This window comes from Lemur catta, chromosome 8 (genome assembly GCF_020740605.2).
Source record: "Lemur catta isolate mLemCat1 chromosome 8, mLemCat1.pri, whole genome shotgun sequence".
NCBI lineage: Eukaryota > Metazoa > Chordata > Mammalia > Primates > Lemuridae > Lemur > Lemur catta.
The window spans coordinates 436,088-446,441 of record NC_059135.1 but is presented as its reverse complement, the minus strand read 5'-3'; the positions used below and the strand labels follow the sequence as shown (position 1 = coordinate 446,441).

Genomic DNA, 10,354 nt, shown 5'->3' with positions numbered 1-10,354 from the left:
ATGGAAGGTCTTAAGACTGTTTATTATCCATAATTTTAGATCTTTTATTGGTTCTTACCCAGAAACCCAGGAATTTTCCCCAAATGCCTGGAACTGCCCACCTCAGGCACTCATAGAACACCTGGGTCCCCAGGGCCTCGGCCTCGAGCATCCCTGACTGGCCACCCTGGAACTGACTGGCACCACATCCTGCATCATCCCTCGGTCCAGGCAGCTCTTTCTCTTGAAAGCCGCAGAGGTTTGTGGCACCATGGCCAGGGCCTGGTGTGCCGCGGCCCCCGCAGCCCAGCCTGGCCCAGAACCATCGGTCCCAGCACCCGGCCGGAGCCTGGTGGGAGCGTTCAAGCCCTGACCGAGGTTCTCCAGACTCTGGCGACTCCGGCCAACCCCAGAGAAAAGTGGCAGGGCCTGGCCACCAGCTCTGGGCTCCGCAGACCAACTGCAGCTAGAGGGGAGCATCCGTGGGATGTCAGGAAGCCCCTGAAAGCTAAACGCATTCACATGCCACGTTACATGGTTTATAATTTTTAGCAATATTTAACTTTTCCCGTATAATCATTGGCCTTCAAATTTTATTTAGCAGCTGAACTCTTTAAAACTTTCTAAATTCATGTTTTTTTTAAATAGCCCTATTGAGATGTAATTCGCACACCAAAGAATTCACCCATTTAAAGCACGATTTAGTGGTTTTCAGTGGATCCACAGTTGTGCAGCCGTGGCTCTCCTTAGAGAACGAGCCTCTCGTGTGAGGACGGACACAGGCCCGAGAGGGGCCCTCGCACCCCTCCCTCTGCTCGGCAGAGCACGTCACCGTCCCCAGCCCTGGAATCGACCCCCTGCCATGGCCCGGGCGGCCATGGCATTGGCTGGGCTGCCCTCCCTGTGCCTAGGGTCGCCGCCTTCCCTGGTGCTCCCACACCGACCCCTACCCGACCCCTGACCCTGACCCTGACCCTGCAGGCGCTGCTGGGAAGGGGAGGCTGTCTCCGGAAACAGGGGGACCTCTGAGATTCGTCGTTCAGGCAGCCACTGCGATGAGGGGAGACAGATGCACGTTGCTCCAAGGGGGCTACTGCGGAGGAAAAGCAAAGCCGCGCCAGGTGGCCGGCACGCCAGTTTTATTAGAGCCCGCGAGGAGCCCATACAGGTGCGGAGTTTGAGGAACAAAGGATGGCTGGGCGTGTGGAGAGGCCAGCCTGGGGAAGTGCGGGCCTTATCAGGGGCCTTATCAGGTGAGGTTAAAGGCTAACTATGTGCGGCTGTAAAACCACCGTCCCCACCTGGGTGGGAGGGGATGACAAACCGCTTTCCTGGGAGGGTGTCCTGACAGCGTCATGGCCAGCAGAGAGCACCACGACCCTGTGGGGCCTCTTCTGGAGTCGTCTTGGGTGGCGAGTGCCTCCCGCTGACATGGACCCGGCTGGTCCTGCCTGGGGCTCCGGCCCCCTCTGTGCTGCGGCTGCCCTCCCGCCCTCCCCCTACCAAGGCCTGGCTGATTCGGGCCATCGTGGTTCTCAGCTTTACTGAGGTCTCGGCCATGTTCTGCCGTGGGGCCGTGGGAGGGCCAGGGGCTGGAGGGAGGGTGGACAGCCCCCGTCACGTCTGCGGGACCTGGAGCAGGTGTGTGTCCCACTGGCACTGCTGTTGGGGTGCATGTGTGCCTGTGCATGGAGCCCACGGGGCCCACGCTCTTGGTGTGGCGGAACAGGCACGAGAGGTACAGGAGGGGCTGCTGAAAGCTGGGGCTGGGCGCGGTGTGCACTCTCGGGGCTCTGACTGCCGGGAGGGCCCAGAAAGTGGCACCTTCCCAGGGCCCTGCACACGCCCAGCACCAGCCTGTGGGCCCCGAAGGCCACTTCCACCCAGCAGGACCCAGGGCTCCTTGGAGACGTGGCTGATTCCAGGCCTGGGGCAGGAAGTGCGCGAGGAGCGCCCTGGGGACAAGTGCCATGGGCCCTCCCGTGCCACTTCCGAGCTGGCGAGCTGGCAGACCTCAGGGCCCCGCTCAGTCAGGACAACAGAGCCTCGGCCCCTTCCTGAGGCAGATGGCTTCTGTGGAAGACAGAGCTGTCTCACCCAGAGTTCATTATTTCGCTGTTGTGGGTGGAACCAGGCTTCCCCACCTCCAGGTGCCAGGTCAGTCCCGGAGAGGACTGTCTTCCTGTGCCAGGCACCGTGCTCCGTGTGTCCTCATGTGGGCCTCATCTGACCCTCATCACCTCCCGAAGGCCCAAATCGCCTCCAAATACGATACGGCTTCAGTGTATGGGCTGTTGGGGGACAGTTCAGTCCATAGCAGCCGCCTCTCAGCTCTCACCCCTGGAGGTGCCGAGCTCGGGGTCTCTGTCTCGCCACAGTCAGTCCGGGGAAGGGGACGGGCAGCCACATGGGGGTGGCCGGGGTGGAGCCCCCACCCCACGGGCGGGCACCTGGCAGATGTTCACACGGGTTGCTGCAGAGATTAGGGGAGGCCCAAGGATCTGGTTTGACTCCAGGGCAGGGGAGGTGGGGGCAGGGCGGGGGCTGGTGTGGCCCTGGACCGGGGCACTGACGGGGTCGCCCTGCCCACAGGTGCTTCCAGGCCGTCCTCCTCCTCCTGGCCCTGACTGTGCTCCTGCTGGTTGGCTTCCTGCACAGGAACGTCCAGCTGCTCACGCCGTAAGTGCTGCCTGCAGGCCTCACAGCGCTGGGGGGCACGGCCGGGGGCCAGGGGAGCGTCTGGGAGGGCTCCTGCCTCCTCCCCACAGAGGTGGCCTGTCAGCCTGGGAGGACGAGGGCCAGACCCGTGGCAGCCCCTGCTCACCTCCCAGCCCACTTTAGCCAGGCTGCTGGGAGAGTCTTGAAACCCTGGGCGCCCCCCTTGCCCCAGGGCCCCCCCGTTGGATCTCCAGGGGAGGGAGGGGCACCAGCACCCCCTGGGCCAAGCTGTGGCAGGCGGGTCCCAGGAGAGTGTCTGTGCCCACCCCCCTGCCCCAGGCTGGGCTGGACCCTGTCCCCCCACCCCGGTCACACTTGGTGGCCCTGCCCTGCTGCTCCCGGCCCCTACGGTGGGTGCCACGATGGGGTCACAGGAGGAGCCCTGGAGTCTGCTCTGGCCGAGTGTCAGGCCTGCCGGTCTCGGCTTTGGGGGCTCTTCCTTTTCCTGGGTTGAAGGGTCAGCCAAGAAATGCTGCACACGTGACTGAGGTCATGGGCTGGGGCCAGGCAGGTGCCCTGGGAGCCACAGAGAAGGCTGGGGTGCCCAGGGGGTTCCTGGGGCCGGGGGGCTGAGCCAGTGGCACGTGGTGGAACAGATGAGCCTCCGGATCCCTAAGTGTGGCCGCTCCACTGAATTCAAACCTCACAGAACGAACCCCCTTATTAAAAGGACTGGGGGGCACAGAGCTGAGGCAGCACGGTGATGGGGCGGGTTGGGGTCTCCGTGGGGGCTGCTGTGTCCGGGTCACGATGCTGGACACAGGGTGCTTGCCCAGTGGGCCACCCAGCTGGAGTCGGGGTGCCAGTCGGGGGTCCCCCCGCCGCTGACGGCGCCCTGCCCACCCTCCCAGGCTGTTCGGGGGCCAGGACGCCGTTCAGGGGCTGCCCGTCACCAACATCATGTTCCTCAAGACGCACAAGACGGCCAGCAGCACCGTGCTCAACATCCTCTACCGCTTCGCCGAGACCCACAACCTGTCCGCCGCGCTGCCCGCCGGCTCCGACTTCCACCTGGGCTACCCCTGGCTCTTCGTGGCGCGCTACGTGGAGGGCGCGAGTCGGAGCGGCGCCGGGGGTCCGCGGCGCTTCAACGTCATGTGCAACCACCTGAGGTTCAACCTGCCCGAGGTGCGGCCGGCGCCCCTGCGGGTCGGAGGCCGCGGTGCACGGGGCTTTGCGGTGGGCCGGGCCGCGCTGGGGAGGCTGTGGCCTGGAGGCTGGACCCCGCGCCGTGGAGCTGGGGAGCGCGAGCCTCTTGCGGGGCTGGGGTGGGCAGCCCAGGTGTGCTGCCAGGAGGAGGGGGCAGGAAGGGACGCGGAGGGGCTGGGAGGGGGGGAGGCCGCCTGCTGCTCTCTCCTGGACGCTCTGCTCCAGCGGAGCAGGACGGCTGGCGGGTCAGCGGTGACAAGCAAACAGGACCCCCGTTGGGGCACAGCGGGAGGTGAACCCAGACCCACCCTGCGAGAACCTCGGCCATGCGAGCCTTGCAGGCCCCGGGGCTGGTCGGTGTCTGGGATTCCTCACCTGCAAGAGGGTGCGCGCTCGAGGCCCCCAGTCCCAGGGACCCTGGCAGGCCTCCCCGAGGCCGGCCGATCCCCACACCCCAGGCCCTGAGGCCCCTGGCTGCCCCTGTCCCGCCTGCCTTTGCTCAAGGGCTCCTCCTCCTGAAGCCCCAACTGGTGTCCTCGGCCTGAGCCCACGCCCGAGCACCGCGAGGGGACGCAGGGCTTGAGTCTGGCCTGGCCCCTCCCGCGCCGCCCGGGTCCGTCCGCCAGGTGGGGGCGGGGGCTCGGGAGCAGGTGCGGCCGAGGGCGCCCCCGCCAGTCTGCAGCCCGCGCCCCGCCTGTCTCCGAGCAGGTGCAGAAAGTCATGCCCAAGGACACCTTCTACTTCTCCATCCTGCGAAACCCCGTCTCCCAGCTGGAGTCTTCCTTCATCTACTACAAGAACTACGTCCCCGCCTTCCGCGGCGTGGAGAGCCTGGACGCTTTCCTGGCCGCACCCGGCGTCTACTACAACGCCAGCAAGGGAATGAACAACGCCTACGCCAGGAACAACATGTGGTTCGACTTCGGCTTCGACCGCGACGCGCCGGCGGAGGAGAGCTACGTGCGCGCGCGCCTGGCCGACGTGGAGCGGCGCTTCCAGCTGCTCCTCATCGCCGAGCACTTCGACGAGTCCATGGTGCTGCTGCGGCGCCGGCTGCGCTGGCAGCTGGACGACGTGGTCTCCTTCAGGCTCAACGCGCGCAGCGCGCGCTCCGTCACCAGCCTGGCGCCCGAGAGCCGCGAGCGCGCCAAGCGCTGGTGCGCCCTGGACTGGCGCCTGTACCAGCACTTCAACCGCAGCTTCTGGGAGCAGCTGCACGCCGAGCTGGACCCGCGCGCGCTGCGCGGGGAGGTGGCGCTGCTGCGGGCGCGGCGGCGCGAGCTCACCGCCCTGTGCCTGCAGGACGCGGCGCCCAAGAACAAGACGCAGATCACCGACCGGCACCTGCGCCCCTACCAGTCGGGCAAGGCGGAGATCCTGGGCTACAACCTCAGGCGGGACCTGGACAACGCCACGCTGCGCACGTGTCAGCGGCTGGTGATGCCCGAGCTCCAGTACATGGCCCACTTGTACTCGCTGCAGTTCCCAGAGAAGCCCCCCAAGAACATCCGGTTCCTGGAGGAATAGAGGGGCTGGCGCCAGGGAGAGGGCCTCCAGCTGACACCAGCCCCTCTCCGCAGCCCGCCCGGAGGCCTTGGGCTCCAGCAGGGCCTGCCCTAAAGTGAAGAAGAGACTGAAGCCCCCAAGGAAGACGCTCACCCAGGACTCGCCCCTCTTGGAGAGGGCCCTAAATCCAGGGCCGCAGGCGTGCCTGTCTGCGGCTGTGCAGCTGCGCGTCTGTGCGTTGGATGGAAGGTCTCACGAGTAGGAGAGCGAATGATACTTAACTCTGGTTCCACAGTCTGCCCGCAGAGCTCCCGGAGCCCAGGGAATCCCTAGGGCCTTGGGCAGTGGGGCTGTGGGTCCCTGAAGGACCTCAGCGAGACCCCCTGAATTTTCAGGCCATAGGGACATGGCACTGGTCACAGCAGCCACAGGCAGTGCCACAAAGACAAGCCCAGGCTTTGGAGTGTTTGGGAACAGCTTCCCACCTGTGGCTCCTCCTGAAGCTTAGACTGAGAGATGCCAGAATTGCTCACAAGACAAGTGGTTTAGCCTGAGCACAGGCGGGGGTCTGCCCCACGGCTCCCTGCCGGGGCAGCCCCTGCATGTGCAGTGAAGGAGAAAACATCCCGCTTGCTGAAGAAGCTCAGAGGGGCCCCGTGTCTGTCACACCCGTGGTTGGTTGGAGATCACGCTGGATGCAGTCCCAGAAGGCAGCTTCTGGGCGCCCCTCCTTGTCACTCAGGGGGAGGGACTGAGTCCCCCTGGCTGGCAGGATGTGGCCCCTGGCTGTCTGGGGGCCATCGATTGGAGTGAGGTGCACGTCAGCCAGCACCACACACCCTGGAAAAGGCAGGGGGCCTGGAGCGCCTAAGAATCGTAGCCGCTCTCTCATCCCAGCCGAGAGGCTCCTCCTGGCCCTTCCTTCTGCGCCAGGGCCCTCGGCCTGAGACGCTGGCACCGGGCTTAGGCTCTTGTGTCTAGGCGGGCCCACACGTGTCAGGAGTCGGCGTTTTACAGAAGGCCCAGGCCCCCCGGTCCTCAGAGCAGGCAGCTCCCTTGGACCCAGACAAAATGGAGGGACCTCTGAGAAGGGTGGATTTTTGGTGAGATTAGAGGAGATACTGCAATGAATTTGAGAGTAAATGAGAATGTTTGGAAACTGAATAAGGACTCCCCAAACTGCACAGGGACAGGGAAGATTGGCGCGGGCACTGCTCAGAGCCAGCGCCAGCCTGACCATCTGGATGGCTGTGGGGGGTTGGGGCCCCAGAAGGCAAAAAAGACACCAGGTAAGAAACTGTCACACAAGGAAGGAAACAAGTACCCCACCCTCAGCTCGTGGGGGCCAGGGGAACCCAGGGCCAGGGGAACCGCTGCTCTTGTGCACAGAGAACAGGTTGTCTCGGGGGAGAGGGAGAGAGTCGGGCCACGGCGGCCACGGCGTTCGCAGCCCTGACGTGGGTCCTGCTCTCGGCTGCAGTCTCAGCAATGAAGTCACGGTAGCAATTCACCGTTTTGTCTTTGCCTTCGAGGCTGGAGGGGAGGTAAACCGGTACTGTCCTTTTGGAGGGGAACGCAGGGGTCTTCACCACAATGTGCACATGCCTGCTGTCTGCAACAGAGCCTTCCGAAAACAGCCTGTCCAGCTGTCCACTGAAAGGGTGTTTGGGCCGCGCCAGCGCTGTGCAGCCAGGGAAAGCTGGGAGCACAGTGGTGTGGCGGAAACTTCTGGGGGAGGGGCATTTCCGGGCCTTCTTTGTGCTGCTGGGGTCTGCTGGGGTCCTGAGCCGCTGTCCAGCCCACGACTTAGAGCTCAGGATGGGAGGTTCTGGCTTCTCCAGGACAGTAAGGAAAGTTCCTCCTCTGGGGCATTCACACCAAGGGGACAGAGCCTCAGACGTGCCCAGGGATCTCTGAATGGCCGAGCCGTGGGCTGCGGGTGACAGACACACCCTGGTCAGACGGCCTTGCCCTGAGACCTGGCCTCTGCCTTTGGCTGGCCCAGTGAGGGAGCTTCACAAGGGAACTGGGGCTCCTTTTCCCCGTGAACCTAGTAGGTGGCGCTGGTCCCTGTCCCCCAGTCCTGGACTTGGGGTAGGAGAGGCGGGAGGTGAGCCTGGTCCATTCTGGTTGGGGTGGGGCTTCCGCCAGGCAGGGAGGCTGTCCCTTCCCACCCCTCTGCCCCTGGGGCCAGGATCCGTGGTGTGGGCAGAAGGGGTGTGTGCCGTGCGTGTCCCAGCCGCCGGGACTCAGTCCTGCCCCCCTGGGGCCTGGCCGTGGCCCTGATGAGTGGCCCACGTGGCCACGCGGATGAGACACAGGGAGCCAGAGCCCAGCCCTCCCTCCTTCCCTGTGTCCCACATCCTCCCGCCGGGTGCCCCAGTAAATCCCCTCAGGCCTCGGGGACCTGATGGGACACAGCAGGTTTAGCACCTTGGCCTGCAAGTCACAAGATGCCCTGTTTTCCCACTGAAGCCCGGATGTGGCAGAAGCGGCCAACCATGCCCTTCACCGCGGGGAGGGAGGGTCCTTGGGGCCAGGGGAGCCCCTTGGAGGCTGATCCCTTGGAGACCCTGTCACCTATGGCCTCCTCTGACATGCTGGGCTGGGCATGGGCACTCCCCACCTGGGAGTGGCCCGCGGGAACGGGGTTGGCAGGAGCCCTGGGGGGCAGCTGTGTGGTGCAGGGCTCCACCCTTTGCCCTGCGAGGCGCAGGAAGTTGGGGTGGGGTGCTGGCCCCCCAGGTCCTGGCCAGGCCTGGGAGCAGGGACATGGGACTGGCGGTTGTCGAGGCCCAAAGGGGGTGGCATCCTGGGGCCGAGGGGCAGCTGGACTCCAGCTGTGGTGTGCCCGGAGCCCAGGTGCCCTGAGCATCCCGGTGCCGAGGGGCCCTGGGCTGGCCTGGGCACCCTCCGCCCCTGGTTGGGGCTGCAGCTGTTCTGCCCCCCGGGGAGTGTCAGTGTCCTGACGCAGGGCTGGGGCGCAGCCAGGCCCTGGGCTCAGCACCACACAGTGGGCTCTTGTCTCCGCGCTGGGCCGGGCGAGCCGGCCACCTCTCCAGCGGCCCTGCAGCCTTCCCGAGGCGGCCGGTGAGTCCCACCCCGCTCACCCTGCACCCCTGGCCCTCGGGCCAGGACCTGGCTCCTGAGGGCATCTGCCACCCCCCCCCCCCGCCCCGCCCCTCTTTCTCTGGGGCTGACGGGCAAGTCCCACCCCCAGGGCAGCTCTTCTAAAACAAAGGGTGGGCTGCTTGGAGCCCATAGGCCCTTCCAGCCAGAGGCCCCACATGGATCCCCCAGTGGGACAATTTCGATCCCCCAATGGTGGGTGTGACGGGGAGGGGCCCTGAGGGCAGACTGGGTGGGGGGTGCCCAAGGCTGGGAGGCCCGGCTTTCTGCACATGGGCCCGTAGGTGACACGCCGCCAGGCAGAGAGGTCTGTAATCCCCAGTGTTCGCCCCGGCCAGGGCGCGGATGCTCATGGCACAGGCTGGAGAACCCATCTGAGGGGACAGGGCTGCCCGAGGGCCCTGCCAGAATTCTGTGCAAGGGGCTTTGCTGGCCACCTGGATGCCAGTTAATGCCCCCGGCAGGCTGAGCCTCTGGCAGGTCCCAAGATGCAGTGGCCCAGGGGTGCGTGGAGAAGGACTGGGCTGGCCTCACAGGACGGCCTTCCGGGAGGCCTGTGGCCGTCCCTGCCGAGCCGTGGGACGAGCCCTAGGGGTCCCACCCAGGGGTCCGGGTGCCAGAAGACCAGTTTCTCCTAGAGGTCCCCCTTCTCCGGGCCTCCACCTCCCCTTCCGTGACTTGGTTCCCCGGGGAGGGCCCTGTGGGGAGGGTGTGGGGACGCTAGTCGATGTTGGAACAGACGCCCTGGTCAAGCCACCAGCTGGGCAGGGCTGGCCGTGCTCCTCCTCCTGGGCTGAGGGGCTCTCCCACGACGTTGAGGCGGCATGGAAGCCTGGGGCCTGGCCCTGGCAAGGATGCCCAGCCGTGTGGCAGCCCCATGTCCTCTGCGGGCCTCAGTGTCCCCTCTGTGCAAAGAGGACAGTGACCAGCCGGTCCCTGCAGCGTCCATCCCTCCTGCTGTGTCCCAGCTGCAGTGGGCCTGGGTCCCCCTTCTGCAGGGTGTGCTGACACTTGCTCCCGTGCTCCCAGGCTTTGGGGAACGAGCCAGTGCAGAGAGAATGTCTTGCTTGTGCCCGTTTGGCCCAGAGGGACACGTGGCACCCGCACCTGCTTCCCGCTTGGGCACAGTTGCCCTTTGAGCACAGAGCAGGGGCTGCCAGGAGACAGGAAGCTGCTGTCCGGGCCGAGCTGGCAGCAGGCAGCAGCGGGGAGGGCTGCGTGGCCGAGAGCCAGCCCCGGGCCGAGGTGGGTGAGCTGCAGGTGTCTGTCCCGGCCCTCGCCCTTCGGCTCCGCGAGTGTTCACCCTCAGCCCCTTCTCCATGCGCGGGGCGGGGCCCACCTGCCCGGCGACTGTGCATGGCCCTGTGTGGGGCACTTGGGTCCTGGCCAGGTGATGTGGGCGCCCTGCCACCCCTCCCTCCCCTTGGCGTGCCCATCTGGCTCCTATGCGTGGCTGGCCAGGCCACCGGCCGTGGGCTCCGGGTGCTCCGAGCCCTGCGTGGTGGGCGCCACCCGGTCACCCATGTGCTCCCCTCCCCCCCGTCGCCCCCCAGCTAGGCTGTGCCTCTCACTTACGGCCCAACAGGCCCTGGCGGGTGCGGCCTGTGGCGAGCAGACCCCGCGGTGTCCCCAACACACCCCTCCCTGGCCCTGCCCCTGGGAGCCTCTCTGGGGGCAAACTCCAGGGGCGGGCGGCTCCCAGAGAGGCTGCCCCTGCCATGCTCCGGGCATGGGGTCCCGCTGCTCGTGGAAGGGCTTCTCGGGTGGCTGCCAGGGGACGGCCCCACGCACGGTGGGGGGTGCGTCTGGGGTGGGGTGCGGACGCGGCATCCGACCACAAAGTGTCCCCGCGGGAGCCCTGCCTGTGGGCTGG

At 66.2% G+C, this 10,354-nt stretch overlaps 1 protein-coding gene across 1 annotated transcript; it reads left to right on the top strand.

Annotated features, from left to right (window-relative positions):
* The first annotated feature begins 250 nt into the window (after positions 1-250).
* On the top strand, positions 251-6,862 carry GAL3ST2 (galactose-3-O-sulfotransferase 2). The gene is made up of 7 exons (XM_045559506.1): positions 251-264; positions 961-1,147; positions 1,331-2,008; positions 2,229-2,356; positions 2,572-2,658; positions 3,549-3,825; positions 4,555-6,862. The coding sequence occupies exons 1-7, from the start codon at positions 251-253 to the stop codon at positions 5,371-5,373; spliced, it is 2,190 nt and encodes a 729-aa protein (XP_045415462.1). The 3' UTR covers positions 5,374-6,862.
* The last annotated feature ends 3,492 nt before the right edge of the window (positions 6,863-10,354 follow it).

What these genes read in the sequence shown, in the direction of transcription:
- GAL3ST2 (XM_045559506.1), top strand. An exon ending in CCCGCGAGGAGCCCATACAG is followed by an intron (nt 1,148 to 1,330) that starts GTGCGGAGTTTG and finishes GTGTCCTGACAG; the next exon opens with CGTCATGGCCAGCAGAGAGC. An exon ending in GGGGTCTCTGTCTCGCCACA is followed by an intron (nt 2,357 to 2,571) that starts GTCAGTCCGGGG and finishes CCCTGCCCACAG; the next exon opens with GTGCTTCCAGGCCGTCCTCC.